Genomic DNA, 23,634 nt, shown 5'->3' with positions numbered 1-23,634 from the left:
AATATACTCATATTTATAGTATATATTATAACTATCGTGGTAAGTGTCGGCAAAAAAAACCCCCAAAACACGTACACTAAAATTCTCATACATAATGGATATTACTTGTACTCTTTGTGAGCGTGAAGACAAAAGCGCTGCCTCCCCTTACCCCCCTTCCCCGCCTGCATCACACAATGAGCCGGCGAGCTGGAAACGGCTCCACCTCCACTGGAATGGAATGGACAAAAGACAGTTTGAATACAAAACGCACATTTGGACTGCCATCACCACAAACACACACAGAAAAGGAAAAAAAAAAAACACCTCCAATATATAAATATATCTCCCGGTTGGAATTACACTCCCACGGCATAAAGGGGATCTCTGTGCAGTATGAGGAACTGATTGAGTGAACACAGCTTGTTATAACGAAGCGAGATGTATAGGAAACGCTAATAATAAGCCATAGGATGACAATGATGGTATATTTTCGTGCGACACAAATTGCCGATCAAGAGCCACGATCCCTCGCTTGCAGTTCAGCTAGGAATCAACCCCGAAGAGTTCAAATGAATAAGCTATCGGTCATTTATCGTTTTGTTTTTTTAAAGAAGAATTCTACAGGACTCGACAGATCGTGCTTTCAGTGTTGATTTAAAGGGGCTATGATGTATACGACCTAACGTAAATGAAAGAAAGCAGGATAACCTGCACTGTACGCGTACAAGGACGACGAACCGTGGATTGAGGTAAAGTAAGATGTATTGTTTGTTTAGTCTATGTGTTGTTTAAAACATGCATTGTATTATAAGTTCTAAATAACCTACATGACACGGACACATCACATGTCATTTCAGTAACATTAATAGCACAGTGATACTAGAAGCAATAAACTGTTGTAATAGAAAACGTGGGTTTATTGAAATAGAAATATCTGCAGATGTCTCTCGGCATTTGAGGATTTTGCATCATGTGTGTGAAAAATGGTTCCTAGACCGTAATGCTTGATGTGGGAACTTATCATAATAAAGAAGGGAACAGATGGGAATTTCGATCTTTTTAATCACAAAAAAGATTCTGATTGTGAAATGAATGTAATGGCTCTTTAACTCTTAATATTCCGAGACATTCGGGTTTTAAATAACTTTATGTTTAAACTTATATTTTGCAGGGCGCTTGTTTTAACTAGCAGCTTGGCCAGAGGACGGTTTAATAAACCCTAGACCAACAAAGATTGTTTTTTTTTTTTCTACCAAGTCCCATGTGTTCTTAAAAAAAAACAAAACAAAAACAAAACAAAAAAAAACGTACGATATAGATATTGGTCTACGTTCTTGCAGATATCTGTTGGACGCATTGATGTTTAGATAACTAGTGCACACTATATACATTGACGTACTGTGCTCGAGTGTGTCATTAATAGAAATCTAACTCCCCCTACCGCTTTATTTACTGCACAACCTGTATTCTGTTGATGTAATTCTTGCAGGGAGAAGTGAAGCTAACAGGCAGACCATTCTACTAAAAGCTAAGCGCTTGGACTGTCGATACTGACAATGGCCAGATTGCGCAAGAAAGCTTGCGTCGCCCTGTTTCTGTTTACCTTGTTTATTTTTGGGACCATGATGGGCTTGAGAACATTAAAGCCCAGTGATGGCTTTTCAGATTTAGCTCCGGGACTCAAGTTAATGCCGGTTGCTGCTGAGAGAATGGACAGGCGTTCAGTCTCCAGCGAAGTCGCCGTGTCTCCTATCCATGCTCATGCTATAACTGACACCAAAGTTGTCTATGCGAATTCCAACCCTGAAGGTGATATGTACTATGACGTCCATATATTTTATTACACGTGGTTTGGCACTCCAATATTGGACGGGAAATATATACACTGGGACCACGTCCTGGTGCCACACTGGGACCCTAAAATTGCTGCTAGCTACCCCAAAGGAAGACATACGCCTCCAGAAGACATCGGCTCCAGCTTTTACCCCGAACTGGGACCTTACAGCTCCAGAGATCCAGACATCCTAGAATCGCACATGGAACAGCTTAGAGCTGCTGCAGCAGGTATAGTATAAAGGTGCATTGATATTTCCTTAATGATTGGGTCTAGCACTATCAATAAATATACGTGTGGCATGAAAAAAAAAAAAAAAAAAAAAAAAAAAAAAAAACTGTATTATGCGGTTTTTTTTTATTATTATTATTTTGGTTGTGTTTAAATATTACTCAAAATTGACGTATAATATTATTATTATTTTGTATGCTGTTGCGGCCGTGCCATGCTTTTATTGTACCTCGTTCCTCGCCGGTAGTTTCAGCACTCCCTGTTGTGGACAGCTCCATAACATCCAAATGCTTATTATTTCAAAAGTAGACATGATCAATTATTATTTGAATTATGACAAATAACTAGTTTACTATGTCTCCAGTGACAGTTAGAGATACACGTTTCTAAGATAGCATAATGTTATTGGTCAGGGATATTTTTAAACACGGTTAGATTTTCTTATGCTTTTTAAGCCTATTCTTAAAGTAACTCGAGCACACTAAAAGACCAGTTATTTAGCACATACATACATTTGTGCTAGTAACTAAAACACAGCTTGGATAGATGGATATTTTAAATCGACTCTCCTTAATACAGCAAGCTCTGTTAATTACAATAAAATTAAGTTTAATTTATTTGACATATCAGTGGCCGCTTCGCAACTTGACCTTCAGTTACATTTTCAACAGTAGATTTAAACTGGTTTTGAAAGGAATCTATTTGCAACTCGGCACATACCTTGCTTTAAGCAGCCTCACTTTCACTTTGTTAAAAAAAGAACCTAAATACAATGTAGTTCAATTTAAAGTCTACTTGTGAATAATCCCCTTCTGTGTATAATATTACACTATATAGCTTTCTGCCTAGGAAGCATATATCGCTTTACCTCAGGAGCAGGATGTATTCGTAGGACATGATTCTTTTATTACCTTTCCTTATCTGAAGTGATATATTTGCAGAAGTTTCCAGAAGGTTATGGCTTTTGCACTTCTTACATTTTTATTGTGTTGGCAGATGATAATTGGAAGATAGAAGTAAGGTGAAGAGGACAAAAAAAAAAAAAAAAAATATATATATATCCTTTTAATTAAAAGCAGACATCAATAATTTAAAGACTTAAACATGCATCCTGAATACAAATTATTCAGCAGGGATTCAACCACTGTTAAACAAGATAATCAGGCAACAACACATAGGTTTAGGTTCAACACACTGTCTCAGGTTGCGCAAGGATTTTGTTTTATTTATTTCTATGTATAAATTACAAGCTGAGAAAAGGAGCAAATACACACTTTGGAAACACAAGCTCTCTATGTACTGGGTCCTAGGTGTGCTGGTTCTGAGCTGGTACCCTCCAGGCATGGCTGATGACAACGGAGAGCCCACAGAAGACTTGGTTCCATCCATACTGGATGCTGCACATCGGCACGGCATCAAGGTAAAGCATGCTTCCATTTTTAATCAAAGGTCTGATGTGAACAATTTTCTGCAAGGGCAACCTCGAACCCTGTCACCCTTGCTATAACTGTACTGTTGTAAATACAAGGGCACAGCAAGGGATGACAGGAAAGCACACAGCCCTCCCCATGTCTGCAGCAAGAACAAGGAATAAAAGCATCCCACCAAGGTTAGTTTCTTTTTTATTGAGGAAGTGGAAGGAACAAAACACACAAACACACACACACACAATCTTTCTTGTACTGCCTCAGAAACCCTTCCTTTCAATTATTACGTATGTGGCAGCCATCGAAGAATGGCTCACACTATGCAGTGGTTGGTTTCTCCTCTTCAAACACTATGCTATTTAAAGCTCCTGCAATACAATTTAACAGCACGTTTCAGGATATTTCTCCGATAAATAAGTTGTAGATCAGCCTGCAAATTATACAAATTCACTTCTAGTGCAAATTATGCAACATAGGATGTAGCATCAGCATTAATTATGAAGTAGTTTCTCGTGACCCTATTCTACTAGTCTTGAAAGCCAATTCTTAAAAAAAAAAAAAAAAAAAATGCATGTATAATGCCAGAAGAGAAAGGCCAGAGATAGTTTACTGTACTGCGGATCCAAAAAAAAAATAAATAAAAAAAATCAATACAGGGTTAAAAGTATGCAGACAAAGAGAAATCCAACGGTAATGTTAAAAGGACTGCGGCACGAATGCTGATCCACCTTAAAGGTCACAGAGCTGTTATAATAATAAGAAAACTATTTGATAAAGACATACTTTATCATCAAATAACCCGGGGCAAATGGAAGCCATCAATTATGGTTAAAAGATGCAACAATGAACAAAAAAGCATTTCATTATTTTTTTGTTTGCAGGCTGAAAATGTATCTGTAACCTTTGGATGTGTCTGGCTTCACAGATATCGCAAGGAGCTTTTTAAAATGTTGTCAAAATAATAAATAAATAAACAAATAGAATATTGGTGCAATTTCTCAGTACAGTGAGAAACCAACACCATTTAAACTGGCTTACTCAAATCAGACAAGCTGAAATAAAAAGACAAATAATGCACAGCATGTGTTGATTCTTTATTGCTAACATGAATGTTCACTTTTTTGTCGGCTGACATTTCTTATGGTGTTACTTGAATTTGATTTGGCTGTGATTTACCTCAGGTTATTTAAATTATCTTTATTTCACTAAACATTTTACATTGACTGGTAGTATCAAGCTGTTTCACTGCATGGTTAACACTATACTGAACAAAATCAGTTCAGAAAAAATGTGGTGTTTTTAATGATTAACCAACACAAAAACAAAACAAACCATGTACAATTTCAGAGAGATATTCGAAGAAGCCTGTGAGATGTTTAAATTCTTCTTCAGGGTATGTGTTCATTCCTCAAAGATTTCTAACTTCTATATATATTCATTCTGAGATTTGTTTTACCTTGCATGTAGTGCCACCTGGTGGATAGGGATTGTATATCAAACCAAATTGGAAGACCACAACATAGAATCGTGATGTAGAATTGAAATATTAATGTATTCTTTTCTCCCAGTCACAGCCATTCTAGATTCCTGTACAGTAAAATATGTTAGAAATATATTGACTGAATAATCCTGACTAAACAAGCATCTATTCAAGGTATAATGATATCCACGGCTCATGTGACCTAGCATAATAATGATGAGCTTTTGATCTGAAATTGAAGCTGGCACTAAGGACCATTAAAATTCAGGTGTGCAGCAGCCTGGATTTTACAAAAGTGCCCGTTTGCGAAACAATGTTTGCTCAAGAATAGCAATGATAAATTACTTTTTTTTCATCCTTAAAAAAAGGTCCTCGTCTTTTCTTTTAGCCCCGTTCATATTGAATTCTCTTTCAAATGTTTCATTCACTGTCAAGAAAAAGTCTGTTTTTAATTGTCTGCTTGAAAATATAAACACAAAACATGCTACTGTTAATAAGTATTTACAGTACCTCCATCAATTTAACAATAACAAATTAAAGTGTGCTCTTCACCCAGAAAGTGTTATGTAAGGGTAAAGATTCTTAGCAAAGAAGACCCATTGTCTCTGTTTGCGTATTTTAAGAAGACACTGGTGTACATGGTAGACTTGGGGACTATCACCAAAGCATACCATTTTGAGACTAGTTTTCATTTTTTCTATTGAAGCTCATCAAAAAAAAAAAGTACCAGTCGTGGTCTTCTGTTAGAGCTCAAGAAACAGGAGAGGGCATTGGCTGAAATGTTTTCTTCCTGTTTGAATCTGGTTTGGCTCTAGCCTCGTGTGGATTTTTAAGTCAATACTGTTTATCCAATGAGCGTATCACAGTGCAACTATCACTTTGTTTCCGTTAAGGATGTGAAGAAAGCACCATATTTTGTCTGAAGTAAGCTGCACTTGTATTTCCTGCCTGATACTGGCATTTTACTTCTAACTGTTTGCAGGGCCAGTGGCAGTTTTATTAAAATTAGATTCTATCGTCGTACACAGTGTCACATGTTGGCTTAATGTTGTAATTGCAGCAGAGTCCTTAAAGAGAAAGTCCATGTTGAATTGTGAGGGCAGGTGCACCACTTATACCAGGCTTTATTATTATTTAGATTTTTTAAAGGATGGCTTTAATCAGTCTTTGGTTTTAATCATTTTTAGGTAGTGTAAGTAACCCAACCTTTCGTTTTGCCTACCTGAAGTTAGACCACCTTGGTGTACTGGAAAATGATATAGTCGTCCTAGCAACAAAAACCCACGTTATGGGTTAATCCTCCAGGCCTCCAGCTTCAATGACGTAACACCTCCGTTTCAATTCAATTCAGAACACTATATTCCTCCTCCATATAATTCAACTATAGAAAATACTGACTCAACAGCTTTTCCCTTAAGAGAGTGGTCCCTCCTGGGCAGGATTTAAGCCAGAAAGTAGGGCAGAGTGTGCCTATCTACGTGGTCTGTTTACCACCTACTCATGCATGCACTTATTAAAAAATCACACTTTTTGGGGGGGGGAACAGACAATGTTTCTTTTGGAGTAATATGTGCTGATAAACAGTGATAACAGTGATATATATATATATATATATATATATATATATATATATATATATACACACACACACACACACACACACACACACACACACCTGGGTGCATGAGAGTGTACAACATGTGTGTATAGGAACTCAGTAGGTGCAGGCATCGTTTTTCCCCTGGACAGATAAATGGAAGACTTCCGTTAGTGCTATCAATCTCGTCCATTCACAAACCTAAATCGTCTAACGAAAGAAAAAAATGAGCAGTAGCTTCTATTTTTCAGTTGTATCTCTTTATTATAACATTACTAATCTTAAGAACAGACCTTGCTACCTAGTTAAATGTGGATAGAACTGGTAAAAGTTTGGCTATCCAGTAATGAGGCATTCGAATTAGATTTCTAGAAACATAACATTAAAATAGATGAACTAATTAACTCAGACAGCTTATTAAAAAAGCACCTTTTAATAAAGAGGAAGCATATGTGTATAATATTTCAAAAGGCTTCTTTTCCATAAATCTTCCAGACCCATTATCAAATGTGTGGGTTTTTGGGATGCTTCAAAGCAAAGATAGAATCATGTTGTTGAAATGAAAAGCATGCAGCTTTGGCATAAAAAAAAAAAAGATTAAAAGTGGAAATATCTAAAGCAGGCATTATGTTCTCATCTTGTACTCTGCAACTCAATGCTTTCAGGTATACTTTCTATAGCCTTTTAAAATCCACTTATGAATGACATCCAAAGTGTGTCAATTCATGCAGCTGAAACTATCAATACTAAAAGTTATCATCTTCAGTGGCAAATGAGTGACAGAGTTTATCGCATGCAACGGAACCCATATTAAAAGGGCAATACCGTCTTGAGTTAATCACATCAGGGTGGTAAGAGCTGAGATGAGGTACAGATGCTGCCATACAAGGTATCAGCTATCAAGGTAATGCCTGATAATCAAAGTTTGATTGCGATTTGAAACTGGTAAACTGTGTAATCATTGTTATTTTCTTTACCTTGTCAGTGTTTTGCTTTCCAGAATAGATGACAAACTTCTGCGCTTTCATCCACCATAAATACCCTAGACATTCTATCTGAATGCTCTACAGCCAGCTGCTGTGTGACAGTGCCCTGCAGCGGAGCTTCCTGATTGGTGGATGAGGTTTGTCATGTATTCTGGGCACCTGTAAAATGAAAGATTTAAGCCCTAAATATAAATTCAGGTTATGCAGTCTGTTTCTCTAATTGATTTTTTTTTCTCTCTCTCTTGTAATCCACTCAAATACAGAGATTCCAATTATGTAATTGAACCCTGACCCTTTCCCTGCTTGTGAATTTGGTTGCCATAGAAGCGCAAAAAAGAACAGACTCTGAAATGAAAGCCTAGAGCTCCGAACATGACGGATGTTCACAGGCGAACATAGATTTCAATCTGCAGGAAACATATATTTAAGAATATTTTCAGCTTATGACAGCAGTAAATGTTTGAGTCCCCAAGTGTGATTAGAAGGTAATTGCCCATCTAATTGCACTCCTTTACATTATGCTACAATCGGCATTTAAAGAACCTAATCGAGCACCTTCAAATTCTAAATTCCAGGCTACTGCTTGTTAGTTAAACCCATAGGACGTTGCCCACATGGGACAAGAGGAAATTCTTTCAAGGTTAAATAAAGATTATTTACTTGAGTAGCTCTGGTGTTGCCTTTAGCCAAATCTTGTGCTAATGTTTATTAGACGAAGGCTCTGATGTGAAATCAATAGAGTTGGCTTCATTTGTTTTCTGAAATTAAAGCTGAAATTAAAACACAGATATTTGTGCTGCCAGTTCAAACAGACATCATTGAATAACTGAGTCCCTGGCAGGAATACAGACGTCTCCTGTTCTTGTCTTCCCCCAGTCCATGAGCTAACTGCTTCTAATTCTTGAGTACAATTTAGATTTTGAACTCTACAGATTTCCTCCCATAAAGAATAACATTTGAGAACCACTGTATTTCAGTACCCTGCTCACTACACTACCTTAGTTAACATAAAACCCTCCTATTTGAATCCAACAGAAGAAACTTGACTTTTCCATTTAAGTCTTGGGACCCACAGAGCATTCCATTAACCAGTAATTGTATTCTGACTCATGCTGTTTATTGGTAATGATGAAGAATAATCCTTAGAAGCTATTGCTATGACATTATGCAATCATTATCTAGATAAGGCAGTGCTGTAAACCAGGCACAAATATTCATTACTTATTAATGGTTAATGTATACTGTTATAGTAGGGTACCTGGCCAATTTATATGTGCTCCTTTAGTATGACTATTTATAGCTGACCAAACTTATTATTCACGACACATCCTTGCAGATTGTAGTCATTCTTCAGCTTTTTGCAATTGATTTTGAGTTTCTATCACACTTCTCATTATGTGCATAGCATCAGCCTTGCAGTACTGGCCAAATATTTGTAGCACTAATATTTTCACTGCTAATTTTCTAGTCTAAAATGAAAACAAACAAACAAACAAACTTGGATTTAATTAACCATTACCCTGCCTGCCATTTTAGAGCATTTTACAGTACTGGTGTTCACCTTGAATTGTATAAACCATCGATCCTTGGTTGTGAAAATCCCAAGCAAAGGGCATATAGTCGTGGGTAGTCATATGTACAAACGTATGTCACATGTCAAACTTGACACAAAATCCAAAGAACCGCTTATCCAATTGTCATTGAAGTTGGTATTGACAGTATTTAGGAGATACTGAGAACATCAAAAACTGGGAATGTATGGAGATGTCTGTCTGTCCTTACCCCTGTATGTGAAACTTATCCAGTCGTTCTGGTCACCCACTTTCCTGATGGCTTTGAATTTACAGCTGTGGCAAAGGATGTGTGTTACTTATCACACTTGTTTTTACTATCTTGAAAGTTTTCTTATTTCTTTTTCTAACACAAACTGTCTTCACAGGTAGGGTTTCATATCCAGCCGTACACAGGACGTACCGACCGCACTGTACACGACAACATCAAGTACATCATCGACAAGTATGTGCTTTGTAATCAAACCCATTTACAGTTTGCGCTGTAGTACTAATTACTACGGACAGGGTACTTAAATCTTGCGATCATCAATTGAAATTTTAATTAGTAATTTAATTGGTAGTTAAGTAGTAGAGGATTTTTCCCTTGATCGCAGGTCTTGCTAGTAATAAGCAACTCAAAACAAATTAGGAACACCTCTGATGTTTTAATAGTGGAACAGCGGGTAAAGAACCAGACCCAAGTGAATTGCATCAGCAAAGCCTGATGAATACCAGATGCAAAAAAAAAAAAAAATGCCTGCTTGCTGTTATCTTTCCTGCAGCTACACGTGAATAGGAAGACCTAAACTGAGGATTAAAGGATAGGCTAAAATGTTATTTTTTTATAAAATGTACAAAGAAAGTCTTTTTCATTTATTTTAAAAGGTACGGAAATCACGGGGCCTTCTACAGATTCAAAACCAGCACTGGGAAGATCCTTCCTCTGTTTTATATTTACGACTCCTATCTGACGCCCCCAGAAGACTGGGCCAACCTTCTCTCCTCCTCGGGATCCCACAGTCTCCGCAATACCCCCTACGACGGCATCTTCATCTCCCTGATTGTGGAGGAGAGGCACAAGGACGACATTGTGTCTGGAGGCTTTGATGGCATGTACACCTACTTTGCTTCCAATGGATTCTCCTTCGGCTCATCCCACCAGAACTGGAAGGCCATCAAAACGTTCTGCGATATCAACAACCTAATGTTCATCCCCAGTGTGGGCCCGGGGTACATAGACACCAGCATACGGCCTTGGAACAACCACAACACAAGAAACCGTGTCAACGGGAAGTACTACGAAACGTCTCTCCAGGCAGCACTCATGGTGAGGCCGGAAATCGTCACCATCACTTCCTTCAATGAATGGCACGAGGGAACGCAGATCGAGAAGGCTTTGCCGAAAAAGACTTTGACTCGGATGTACTTGGACTACCTGCCCCACAAGCCCGATTTGTATTTGGAGCTGACGCGGAAATGGGCAGAGCAGTTCAACAAAGAGAAAGAACAGTGGCTGATGTGAGATCTCGTTTCGAGTGGCGTCGGTGTGGAAAACCCAATGGGAGGAATACTCCCTATGCCTTTGATTAACACATTAATTTACTCGCTACACACACACTCATTCAGTCACATTTCAAAACTCAGTATGAATTATAGTGAACTACCAGTTACTAAGACTGCATGAATACAAATTTCTGAATGTCATCAGCAGAGACATGGTATTTTTATTCTTTAGTCCCCCACTGTTTCATGCTCACCAATATACATTGCCTTGTCTGATCTGTTCCACAAACGAGACTCAAGATCCCAAGATCAGCAGTTTAAGAATATTTTTTTTCTTTCCTTGGTTAGTAGGTTATCAAGGGGAATAAGTCACTCTGACCCGTTAACTGTCACAATCCGTGTGTGTGTGTGTGTGTGTGTGTGTGTGTGTGTGTGTGTGTGTGTGTGTGTGTGTGTGTGTGTGTGTGTGTGTGTGTGTGTGTGTGTGTGTGTGTGTGTGTGTGTGTGTGTGTGTGTGTTAGTTCCAAGGCAAAAACAACACTACTAGCTTTGAACACATGACATGAAGATTCAGATGACCGGTGCAGAAGAGCTAGCATTCAAAACTAAGATCCTGCAGAACAAGGGTAAAAAAAAAAAATCAAACATTTATAATTGTTTCATTATATTCAGAAACTATTTTCAGAGACGTACAATATTTAATTCATTTTGTGCTTGAGGAAAGATGCAAACCAAAGGAGAGTAAGAAAGTCTCTGAAGAATTTGTCGCCATTTTGAAAACTTTTGGTCGATTAGCATAAGGAGCAAGAAGCTATAAGGAAAGGTGCAAACCTTGCAGACTGTAAAGCGAGGTCGCAATATATTTTCATGGTGTGAGATTTATAAACTGTTTTAATTGGGTACTTTTTCTGGAACGTGCAATGAATTGGGAACATTTTATTACTACAAGATTAATGGCATAATCTGAAAAGGTTTATTTATTGTATTTATTTAGCATATTGGTGGTTAAAATATAGAATTGATCTCTTCAGTAATCACAGATAATAATTCTTCACCTAACCTACATGTGCATTTCTACTATGCCGCTGTTATAAAAAGTATCAACCCTGCACACAAGTGCAAACTCTTCAATCACCTTTGTTGCAGTTGTTGGTTTTGTCATTTTGTAACAATCCGAGGGCGTTTCCCTTACATGCATTTAAAAAAAAAAAAAAAAAAAGTCATCGTTCTTTACCTGGTCTTTCATTTCGTCTCATTCTTTATGATGGTACATGCACAGCAATGGTTGGAATTTTTATGGTTTTAAAATGTGTACTGCAATTAGATATGGAACATATACCAGTAACAAAAAACATTTATACAAGTTTTGTGAAAACCATCAGTTACTGTATTTATGTAACTGATCCCGAGGGGCTGTATGTTTATTTTAAGAATAAAAAGAGGGTATCCTCCCCTTTGTTATCTTTTACGCACTGTTTAATTGTGTGAAAGTACTTGACTTTGCACTGACGATAATGCTATAATATTAATCACACATGGTGGCAGTGATCGCCAACACTTCATATCTGTAACATTTGAAACTTTTTGCCTACTAGGTTAAAATCAGAGGACTTCAGTTTGTTTTTCCTGTGTCTGAACGTGTGATTACTGAATGTACCAAATTAACCCAATTCTAGGTAGAACTTAAGAAAAAACATTTATCATTAACTAAAATCAACAGCACATCAATTCCTTTGTTTATTATCCAACTCATATGCTGGTTATTGGTACATCAGTTCCCAACATTGTTTAGCAGCTATACTAAACAATGCAATTTCTATTGTACTGATCAAACAGCCACTGATCTAAATACAGTTAATAAAATGTCATAAATAAATGATAACCCTCATTTCACCAGTATGCAATTCCTCTACATGAAACTGAACTGAAAAAAAAGTGCTATAAAACATTGTCAACCCCACCACCACCCAAAGCAATTTGCCTACAATTTCAACAACACTACACCAGACTACCAATGACAGTACTTCATCAAAAATCTTTCAACAAAATACTGCTGTTAACGAAATTCAGGAAGTACAAAATTCCAATGCGTCAACCTGTCCCACGCAGCTTCATAGACAGCAGGCAGAGAATCCCTTGGCAAGCTGGATAAGTATGAAGCAATGATTAAAGAACGTGGAGCACTAAAATGCACTAGGCTCTTCACTGGAGAAAACAAAAGGTACGTTTAACAGCTCTTTCTTATCATGTGTACCTGCTTTAGATTCAGGAGAGCAATAGGATTTTCTACACTGGTGATTCAATCCTACTGTATGTGCTTCAATATTATATGAAATTAATTTCCTACTAAAATGGCAACAGATAAACCATAAGGCAATTGTGCTGATCTACAGAAGTCCTGAGTTTGCAGAGTTTCACTCCTTGTGCAACACATGCGATGTGATTATTATACAAACCAAGGCAGTGATGATCTCTTGCATTGCACAGTGGAGGTGCAGCAATACGCTGCTCTCCAATAAGATATATTTATAACAAAGGGAAACCGTGAATGCTTAATATTAAACACAGTAACCAGGTCACCATCAGATGACTGTTTATTAAAAAAAACAACAAAAATTAAATCACATGTGGTCTTAAAACATATTGATAATGAGAGAAACAAAAAAGAACTGTTGATGGGTAAACAAACAGCTCATACAAAAAACACAAAAAAAAACACAAGTTCCCTGTTTCAGTGTGAATCCCCGCCACATCTCCAGATTTGTAATGTCAGGACAAATCATGACATTAACAAATATAGAAGACTACAGTGATTTAGCCGCATTAGATCTTAAAAATATATATTAAAACACAGGCATTGCGTCCTTACAAATTAAATACAAAGGCACTGTGGTCTGGAAGCAGTAGTACAACTAAATTCCATTGTGACAGGTGGAGGGGCTTCTTCATTGTAAGCTAGGTATTTTACAAGGATTTCATCTGTGTGTAACTCAGATTTTTACTTTTGGTCTTTTTTGGAACGCTGCCAAATAAGACACGCCTATTGAATTTAACAGTGCTGTCCTATGTGACTTAAAGTCAAGCTATTGTTTTAATAATGCAGCCCAAGGTTTTAATTCATAACTAACCCACATCCTGTATCTTTTTTAGATTAAGCAGCTGTTTGTCGTACAAGTCAGATAGTGTCCAATCGATATGCATTGATCTCTGTCACAACATTCAACTTTAAAAAAAAAAAACGCTTTCATCGTTTCTAATAAGATCTGTGTCCAAATTACCACACGATTGCCTGACATCCCTATTATAGAACAAGGAGTAAAACGCAGTCTTTAAAATATGCACCTATAGCTATAATGGACACAAAGGCAACATGTAGGAGTCAATACATTACTAGATTAACTATAGGAGTCGTATACCAAAATTCTAGCCTGTAGGGATGCTAATGCGATGCTTGAAAAAGTAAAAAGGGGAAAAGATCAATCCAATAACCATCTCAGTGTACAGTCATCCCTGGCAGAGAATAGGATCATCTTTTTTTTGTCAAAAAAAGTCTTCACTAGCCCTGCAGAAGGACTCTCAAGTTATATCTGCTAATGCAGTGCACAATGGCAGATGTTGTTCCTTTATTCTGCTGACTCCCCCTTCAAGTATTCTGACATTGAAATATACATACATACATACAATAGTACATACAATAGCAAAGATCAGTTGTGCGTTTTGCAGAACAGTACCGTACAGTTAATTCAGTGGTCCGGAGTCTCTAACAACATGCTGTATTTTTTCTCAAGGATTTCAACTGTAGCCATTAGTGCACTGTAAAAAAAAAAAAAAAAAAAAAAATTTAAAAGAACAATAAGAAAGCAACTGGGGAAGCACTTTTCACTAAACGTTTGTAATGACGAAGAAAGAAAATTCAGAAGGCTCTTTTTTATTTTAGATCAAAAGGAAAAAGCTGTCCTTGTGGTTTTATGCTTTTAAAAAAATGTTTATATGTATTGCACCCTTCTGAGCAAGCAGATTAAAACCTTGCTTCTTTAACGTTTTGTTCCTGTTTAAAAAGGGTGAGAAGCATCTATTTAAGGGCCACAACAGCAACAGTGTGTAGATACTCTTTCAAGCGTTATGCGCTGGCCTAGATATTTCAGGCTTGACATGTACACAGAAAGCACAGCGTGCTAACTAGAAATGCTTTGGAAGAATAATGTAGACGGTATTTGGAAAATGGATTTTCTTTTCAAACAGAAGCACTATGAAAGCTCTTGAGGGACGAAAACATGCAAGGAACCAAATGAGGTTGTTTTTTTCAGAGGCTCTTGATTGCCTACAACAGGACAAAGCTGCCCTGGCTAAACTGTATTCAGAGCTTCAAAGGGCTCTTCTAGTGCTCTCCCGAGCTGATCTCAATACAATTTCTAGACTGCAAAATGACATGCAGGAGGGCTCTGATTGAAAGGGCTTTTGGACACACAGCTTCACTTAACCCAGCAGGCCTCCCTCCCAGTTTCCACTCACTACAGGTCGACCGGTATGCGACTCTCAAGTATCCTCACATATACAGGGAATTAAACAGGATCTAACATCCCCTGCCTTCCACCATTATATAATACGAACTAAAGAAGAGTCCAAAATTAAATATTAAGTCTAAATTGTTGCTTGACTAGTAAGATCAAAATGAATACCTAAACAGATCTAAAGCTCAAAGCTACCTACCATCCTGGTCTTATGATGCTGTATTGTCCGGGTATAGACAGGTTTACCACTGTTGATCCTAATCGACACTCAGGACTCATAACATCACCGATTGGTCCACCATCGATAACCAGGGCTAACTGAGGCAAAAGATCATGGAATTCCTGGAAAATAAGGACAGTCAGTAAAGTGCTGTTTGATTGCAACAGGACACAACTAGTAAAAATCTGTTTTCTTCCATTTACTATATAACACTAGGTCTAAAATGTGCAAAGAAACTCATGTTACAGACAATGTACATTTTCATTTAAATATAAAAATATGACCTAAGAAGTGAAACAAAGTCACACGAGGGATTTCTTTTACTTTGCTGAATACTAAAAATACATGTTTGCTGTAACATAACAACAAAACTGCGGCCTACACAGCAAATGGTGCATGTACATGTTTGGAATTATACTGTTAGCTAGAATCATCAAAAAAAAAGCAACAAATAATTTATTTATTTATTTGATTAAATGTTTTTGTATTTGCTAGTACTCTAAAATAAAGAAAAAAAAATGACAATCAAAACATACTGTATTCTGTAAAATTAAGTAACACTTACATCTACTGTGAGTGTGCTTGACTGGGAGCTGATGTTCGCACTGGTTAGAGCCAGGGGTTCTCCACACTTCTGTGCTAAAACTTGCATGAAAGCATGATCTGGAATGCGTACTCCCACCAACTGTAAAAAAAAAAACACATTTAAAAGTCAACTTTTCGTTGTAATAAAGTAAATCTGCAACCCAATTTTTAAACCACCCGAGGCACAAAAAGTCTTGTAACCAGAGCCCATGTTATCTATTGTGCCTGGTTTTCACCTACATCACTCAACCTATCTGTAAAACAATCACATTTTCCAAAATCAAAACTGTGGCAACACATTCCATCTGCGCTGAAACCAACGGGACTCGTTTCAAAACCCTTTCCACTTGATCCAGTGGCAAAGACTGTAACTGTGTTACTGTCCTGCTTAGACCACTGCACATGGCACTGCACTTTCAATTTGAGATCATCTGCAAACGTAACATCTACAGACTTCACTGTCTGATTATTTGTTACCTGAGTGAAGGGATTCAGGTCTTTATTCAGCTCTTCAGATCTCTCCAAAACTAGTGTTACGGGTCCTGGGAGGAGATCTCTTAGTAACTGATCTGGGACAGTGACTTTACAGTACCTGAGAATCACAAAATAGAGTATATTAGATTCCAAGTACAAATTTAATCATGCTCCATTATATTATTAATAACATTACACTAGAAGGGACACAGGGGTTATATTTTAAGGCTTCTGTATACACACACCACAGAAAGTAGCCTGATTTTCTTTGGACATACTTGTAAATGTCTTCCACTGCTCCCACGCATATAGCTAAAGGCTTGTTTCCATTTCGTCCTTTCATTTCATAAACCCTTTGGATGGCTTCTGAGTTTTGTGCAAGACAAGCCAACCCGTATACGGTATCAGTCGGCACGGCCACCACATTGCCCTGCTTTAAAATATTAACCGCGGTGCTGAGAATCTCCTTCCAGGCTGAAACTGAAACACAAAAAAACACACAAAACATTAATACAAAGCAGTTACACTTCTAACAAATACCCAAGACATGTAGAGCAAGCAATAAGGGTTTTCTAATAGTACAGCTTGTCTGTAATAATACAGAAATATCGTAATACACATTTAGTCTATAGTGCTGTCTCTCTAAGGTAACGCTTCACAATACTAGGGTATGGTATGCTTTTGAAATGGCTGAGACTGTGACTGTCAAACTACAGGGGCCATCCCAATGTATTATTGTACTTTTCTAGATGTTTCAGTATAGAATTGATAGCCTCCTACTGCTAACGCTGAACCAAAAGCAAGCCTTTAATGTAGCAAGTAAGGGGAAGGAAGGTATGGTATACAAAACTGGACTGCCAACAAAATCTGCTTTTGAAAAAACAGTGTCCAGAAAAATATGGAAGCCTTTCTTTGGTAAACACGTGAATGAGCATAGCGGTGCACCACAGCGTAACCTCGTCAGTTTACAAAAAAAGGCTGCATTTCATTTATAAATAGCGCCTCGGTTGCCCTGCACGTGTTTGTATGTTGCTCGTCACCGTGGTACTCCTTACCTTGCACCCGGTCCCCTGACTGCTTTGCGGGCCCGGCGTTGGCAGTTCCCGGTACTAGCTTCAGTACTCTACACTTGAGCTCCTTGCACATGTCTGTTTTAGCGGAGTTTGTAGCACGGATATCTGAGCGTATCAATGCATCAAAAGCAATATGAGACAGCCTGGTTAGAAACAGCATAGAAACACACACAGCACGCTCCCTGTAACATGCCTTTCTGATGTAACCAGCTGCAAAAGATCCTGGAGTTATTTCCGGGTCACCACTGCGTGTATGGCTACGTCACCACTGTTAAAGGGGGCAGGCTCGAAATGCTGATCAAACTGTCATTGCGAGTCAAAGTGAGAAAGACTTCTCTGCAATGTCTGAGGTTTCATTGTTTAGAAGAGTAAATATAACAGTATGCTACGAGTGAAAGAATGGTGTTTCTAGCTGTATTAGATTCAGTGCCGTTTTAATTACTAGTAGGCCTACCCTACCCTTATGCAATTTAATCTCTTACTTTATTATGTTCACTTTGAAATTACTTTTAGATGTCTATTTAGAATATGCTGTCATTCCTATTAATAATAATAATAATAATAATAATAATAATAATAATAATAATAATAGTATTTATCAAGTATATGTGCAATTTTCCAGGACACTTATTTTAGCTGTTTCAAATCTTAATAAAACAAATGTTAACCTAATTGAATGAATACAACAAGTACTAGCACTACGCTAACGACTTCGTATTCACCAAGTGATAAGTACTGATCGTAGTCCATTATCTCATTCTGCACCGAGACAGTGGCTTTATTATGAAAACTGAACTTATTAAGTCAACTGAAAACGCTTTAGCTTTACCGCATTTCCCTTTTCCCATCGTCTATGTAGCCAACAATCAATTTACTGCAAGGTAATGAGCGTAATTGCCGTTAATTACATACAGGCTCCTTTAAAAGCTACTTGGAAATTGGAGTTAAATTTTGTAAACTTACAAAATGGAGACAGGTAAATTGAACTGTTAAACTGAAAATTAACTTGTAGGTTTTGTACCAGTGTATCTTACTTAAAGTTGTTTTTACAAAATAAAATTAAAACAACAATAATACAAAATAATGTTTTTTTTTTTTTTTTTGATCAGCTGTAGAAACAAAAGACGCCGAGAAAGCAGTTAAGCCTGACATTGACCACCTGAAGGAGCAGGTTTGTTTAAATTCATGAAATATTTAAGAATACACTCGGTTGCCTGGGAGCGTTTTGTGCTCTTGTCGACTCATGCGGGACGTGACCATTGTTTGAGTTGTGTTTGCACGGCACGCAGTAGATGTACTGTGCATTTGTGCACCTGATCTGTTCTTGGAAGAGTTACACACGGCCTTTTAAACTTCAGGCAGGCCTTCCTGAAGCTATCGACAGCAGAATGAGGGAACTTCAGATGAAAATCACTGCATGTGATGGAATGCTAGAGGATCTCGCAAGACTTGGTTCCATTCTCATGGTATATTTGGCATGCCTCTTTCCATCTTTGTCTCAATTGTGTTGCAACCAAGGTGCATTGCATTTCAAGGTTAATGCTTATAGTCTGATAACTGTCATGTACTGACGAACTGTGTCTTATTAATTGCAGAGAAATGCTGAACCTGCAAATGATACTGCTTGGATTCCTTCAAAATAAACAAAGCAGACCCAGATGATACCAACCATCAAGATGTGAAGATGTTGACCAGAAAGCATCACTGGAAGAAATACAATAAGTCGCTAAGACTTTTAAAGCTGCTCCAGATCTTTAAGAGGCCGGCAGTTTTGTCACAGACTAGAAGTTATTTGCATTTGTATGATTTGTATTTATCCATTTTAAAATGTTTATTTATGCAAGATGTTAAATATCAATTAAAATGAATTTTTCTTGTGTGGAAAGAAATTCAAAGTTGGGCACACTGCTGAAGGAGTATTCTGTGTGTTTCCAAATGGTCTAAAATGGGTAATGTACTGTAGAAGTTGGCTGATGTGTATATTCTGTAGAAGCACTCTAACATGACTACTGTTAAACTGGACTGAAAGGTAATGGAAATGATATTGTTGAAATGCTAACCTCTGAAGATTGCATAAGCAACATTCAAGAGGGGGAGGAGGGGTCCCTGGTCCTTGATTAAACAGTAGAGAGATAAAAGGTCATGTGTGGATATTACTGACTGCAAACCTCCAGCCATGCAGGGCTATCTTCATTTTGGAAAAACATTATGAAATGCAGTGCATTTATTTCCAGACCTTGTCCTGGCTGCTTGCCTATAATACTTCAAGGCCATTTATGTCTAAGGCTAGGATATTTGCCATGAACAACATGGGGGTTAGCAGGCTTGCAATTCCTCAGTAAATATGTTGTTGTATTGGTCTGAAGTAGTGAAAGGTACGGAAAAGCCTAAATTTTAAACCAAAGTTAATTAACACTGTTGGGCCACAGCATTTGAAGTGCAGATACAGTTACATTTGCACACATCTGTACATCCTGCAAGTAATCTGTGTCAATCAGATTAAAGACAATTTAACAAATGCTTTTGTAAAAAAACAAAAAAAAAAAAAAAAAAGAAAAAAGTGAGTTTTTTTACAGTGTCATGTGAGTGTCCTCAAAAGGACAGAGATCTGATCTACAAGAAAGAAAATTTAAAGATTTATTTTTGATAGTCAGTGAATTCAATAAATCCTGCAAAAGCAATCACAATTAGATAAGTCAGTATAGGATTTAATTAGTATATTGCTTTCCATTCCAAAAATGTTAAATTTCCACTTGTTAGCATTTTAAACCATAATACAATATAACTTTATACAAAACAAGCAAAACAGCATGTTCAAATTTTACATTCTTTAAAAATACAAATCCTTTACACAGTTAAATCTTTTCACTCTGAGTTGGGAGACATTGTCTTCAGTTGGAAGTATTTTTGTTTTTCAACATCCTTTCACCCAAGTGGACAGGTTCAAAAGATCTGAATACACCTATTAGGACAGGAGGTATTGAAATGATTGCATCTCCACCATGTGTACTCAAACCTTTACTGTTTACCTTGACTAAATGACAGTGCTCTAAACCTTAAACCAAGCAAAATTTCTGGCAAGTATTATTGGTTTACAAATACCAGTAACTGAAGAATTATACATGAAGACTGCACAACGGGTCATAATCTCTCTATAGAATCTGGTTAAATCTGCATTGTCATTATTCAAACAATAAGAAAGTCAAGAAAAAAAAAAAAAGACAAGATATATATATAAACGTATCTTTCTTCTCCTCAGGAGAATTAATTTGTACCATAACATAACAAAACAATACCATCTTTGTTAGAACATGCAAACTGACCCAACTAATTCTTATAACAGAATGTTGTTAAAAATTTGCAAACATCTTTTTCACCAAATAACCACATTTGTTTTCCCAGTATCCTTTTCTTAGAAAAACAAGAAAAAAAAGTACCTTAATACAACTGTCACAGACTATGGCTAAATAATAAATATATTAAACGAAACAATTTTGATTTAGCATAGATTAATGGTGTACCTTGGAGGATTTAGGAGTTACACTCGGAATTGCTGGCTGTAGCTAACTGTATATTACACTTGTACAGACTGTAGGTGTGACTGTAAATAATCTTGATGATTTTATTGAATGCTACCAAATATCTAAATAATCATAAAAGAAAATACATCTAGGAACATTTTCTTTTCATGTAAAAGTTACACACGAGTTACATTTGTAAATTATTAGTATTATTAAATTAATAATTGCATTACTGAAACATTGACAGAAGACGACTGCTGTCTAAAACCACATTTCCTGCCAAAGCAGAAACATACCTTCAACATAACAATGCGAAACAATGATAAAGGCCAAATTACTGTAGTCTTAACTAATCTTGACTGGGTGCACAGTGTCTCTAATCATAGCACTCTGCTTTAAGGTACCATACATATTGTCAGGTTAACCCATTTTAGTACAGTACAAATAATATACAGTTAGGATACTTCACATCCTAACAGAGTTGAACTACATAGACAAGATGATGTGGAAAACATGGATCTCTACATGGCAAAAAATCGACCAGCTGCTATCCCTCGGCTTGTGATAATTCAAGATCAATTTTATATTAATATACTTATAACATATGGTCATTTGCATGTGTGGTATGACTTATTAAACAAACATCCATGGTTTGAATATTGACTGCTTGAGAAGAACCCAAAATCCAATAATCCATTAACCATAAACTAAATCAACATCAAAATATAAATCTTACACAAATATACTGGTAATTAGTCAAAAATAATAAATAAATACAATCAAAAACCTGGAAATCTCAAAGTACTAACTCTATAGGTATTGTTTACATTTAGGTTTGAGGAATCATTTCTAGTAATGCGTTTTGTTAAATTCAAATACGGACAAGAACACGGTTGGCTGCAACCAAAGAGAAAAAAAAAAAAAAAAAAAAACCTTTAGCTATTAGTTTCAACAAGGTTTGCATAGATTATTTAATTCTGAAGCTATAAAATATAAAAGGTAGTTAATGGAGACCTCCGAATATGACAAAAATGGTTAAATGTTATCAATTTAACCCAAAACTTGTAGAAAATCTGTAGAATAACTATGGTTTGATTGCATTAGGAAAGTAGATGGGCAGTAGTACCATAACAATTCTGGATTCTGTATTGGAATACATTTTTGTGTAAATTACATACAGACCCAGATATTCTGCTGTGTTGCATTTTAAAAACCACAACAGTCATATCATAGGACTGACTTACGGCAGGACACTGTCAGAAATATTCTAGGAAAAAACCCAACATTGAGGGTTTGAAAGGCAGAATATCTGTCTGCAGGGAGAAGATGCACTGCTGCAGCACAGGAATAATTATATCTTTGCACATCTCTGCAGAAATGGAACTTCATTCAAAATGCTAAAAATAAAATAAAATAAAAAAGTTACACATACAAAAAAAAAAAAAAAAAAAAAACTTGAAAGAAATGTCCCTTTAAACGGTGCAAAAGTAATCAGTTGCCAGGAAAGATATAGTAACCTAAAGTGCTTGAATTCCTCAGTATGACTAGTGCACAGTGCATAGCCTGGAAACTCACATTTCAATCTTAACCAAAGATTCCTATCTAATAGACCTAATACCTGTCAACTGCTTTAGATATTCCAGCACAGGTGTGACCTTCGGTGCTGAAGAATATGTATTCTTTATGTTTGAATTAAGTTATCTTGGTTACAAAATTTCAACTGGGGCCACCCAAAAGCAGCATAGTATTTCATTGAACTGAATCACAGGTGGCCTTTGTGTAATATCACATTCATTTAGTGTTTGGTACCATGCCGTCAGAAACAAGGGAATCCAATGGTTTTGCATCCTAAATCTACCAGTCTGTCTTGCCGATTAAAAGTCCAAACACTACTGTTTCCATAAAGGATAAAAGCTCGTTTATCATTTTTCTTTAGAGAAATATCCAAACAGATCATTTAAAATGATTCAAAACGACTTAGTAAAAAGGACAGTATCTATACAAGTCTACATTGTCACAGTTCGTTAAGTGAAAGTAGAAAGCTGTTTATTTCTGCCTGCCAGATCAAGGTCACGTGAGGTGATTGTTTTAGTTCAGGGTTTAAAAGAAAATAAATGAAATACAGCTTTTTAAAAACATGTTTTTAAGATCACATACAGACCTGGGGTCAATTAAATTATAATTATGTAATTTGTAATTGCAATTACAATGCAATTGTAATTAAATCTTGCCACACCTGAGTAATTGTAATCACCATATTGATCAATTACAATTCAATTACCAAGCTTTATCATTCAGTTTTACACTGATCAAACATTCTTCTCATACTCTCAACCACTTTCAGTGTCCCCAATTATTTTGAAAAACAACAACACTATATAGTGTATTTCTGAATTTGTACCTGCGATTACAGCTTGGTAGAATAAAACAGAGTAATCACCAATGTGTGCAGCTATTTATGTAACTTTTTAGTGCAATAGTAGTTATAATTGTAATTACTGCAGAATAATTGTACCTGTAATTGAACAAAATAGCTTTATTATTGTAATTTCAGCCAACAATTATGCTTTAATTGTAATTATAACTATCCCCAGGTCTAATTATATACTGTATTAGTATTGCTACAAATACCACTTTAGGTATGTCATCATAAATCA

General features: G+C 36.6%; 2 protein-coding genes and 1 long non-coding RNA gene across 4 annotated transcripts; 2 read left to right on the top strand and 1 right to left on the bottom strand.

Moving 5' to 3' along the window:
• Positions 1-205: 205 nt before the first annotated feature.
• Positions 206-10,990, top strand: maneal (mannosidase endo-alpha like). 2 transcript variants are annotated; one of them, XM_041233852.1, is made up of 5 exons: positions 206-731; positions 1,472-2,046; positions 3,358-3,467; positions 9,477-9,553; positions 9,976-10,990. In XM_041233852.1, the coding sequence occupies exons 2-5, from the start codon at positions 1,539-1,541 to the stop codon at positions 10,610-10,612; spliced, it is 1,332 nt and encodes a 443-aa protein (XP_041089786.1). In that variant the 5' UTR covers positions 206-731; positions 1,472-1,538; the 3' UTR covers positions 10,613-10,990. The 2 variants fall into 2 exon arrangements, with proteins under 2 accessions (XP_041089786.1, XP_041089787.1); XM_041233853.1 differs by lacking the exons at positions 206-731; positions 1,472-2,046; positions 9,477-9,553 and having other exon boundaries at positions 3,397-3,467.
• A 2,161-nt stretch (positions 10,991-13,151) lies between these two features.
• Positions 13,152-17,685, bottom strand: yrdc (yrdC N(6)-threonylcarbamoyltransferase domain containing). The gene is made up of 6 exons (XM_041234199.1): positions 17,439-17,685; positions 16,662-16,863; positions 16,387-16,501; positions 15,890-16,009; positions 15,304-15,446; positions 13,152-14,406 (listed from the first exon to the last, which is right to left on the bottom strand). Exons 1-6 carry the CDS (start codon positions 17,614-17,616, stop codon positions 14,337-14,339), a joined length of 828 nt encoding a protein of 275 aa, XP_041090133.1. The 5' UTR covers positions 17,617-17,685; the 3' UTR covers positions 13,152-14,336.
• An 879-nt stretch (positions 17,686-18,564) lies between these two features.
• LOC121303267 lies at positions 18,565-19,560 on the top strand. Its single transcript, XR_005947773.1, has 3 exons — positions 18,565-18,627; positions 18,815-18,922; positions 19,052-19,560. It is a non-coding gene; the product is annotated as an uncharacterized LOC121303267 (long non-coding RNA).
• The last annotated feature ends 4,074 nt before the right edge of the window (positions 19,561-23,634 follow it).

This window comes from Polyodon spathula, chromosome 32, assembly GCF_017654505.1.
Source record: "Polyodon spathula isolate WHYD16114869_AA chromosome 32, ASM1765450v1, whole genome shotgun sequence".
NCBI classification, from domain to species: domain Eukaryota; kingdom Metazoa; phylum Chordata; class Actinopteri; order Acipenseriformes; family Polyodontidae; genus Polyodon; species Polyodon spathula.
The sequence above is the reverse complement of the archived record's forward strand: the minus strand, read 5'-3'. Positions and strand labels throughout refer to the sequence as shown.

Bases quoted from the DNA above. Each gene is read 5' to 3' on its own strand.
- maneal (XM_041233852.1), top strand. From the start codon at position 1,539: ATGGCCAGATTGCGCAAGAAAGCTTGCGTCGCCCTGTTTCTGTTTACC. The intron at 2,047-3,357 runs GTATAGTATAAA...ACTGGGTCCTAG, and splicing joins GCTTAGAGCTGCTGCAGCAG to GTGTGCTGGTTCTGAGCTGG. The intron at 3,468-9,476 runs GTAAAGCATGCT...CTGTCTTCACAG, and splicing joins CACATCGGCACGGCATCAAG to GTAGGGTTTCATATCCAGCC.
- yrdc (XM_041234199.1), bottom strand. From the start codon at position 17,616: ATGCTGTTTCTAACCAGGCTGTCTCATATTGCTTTTGATGCATTGATA. The intron at 16,864-17,438 runs GTAAGGAGTACC...TTTGTGTTTCAG, and splicing joins GTCAGGGGACCGGGTGCAAG to TTTCAGCCTGGAAGGAGATT. The intron at 16,010-16,386 runs GTAACAAATAAT...TTTTTTTTACAG, and splicing joins ACCTGAATCCCTTCACTCAG to TTGGTGGGAGTACGCATTCC.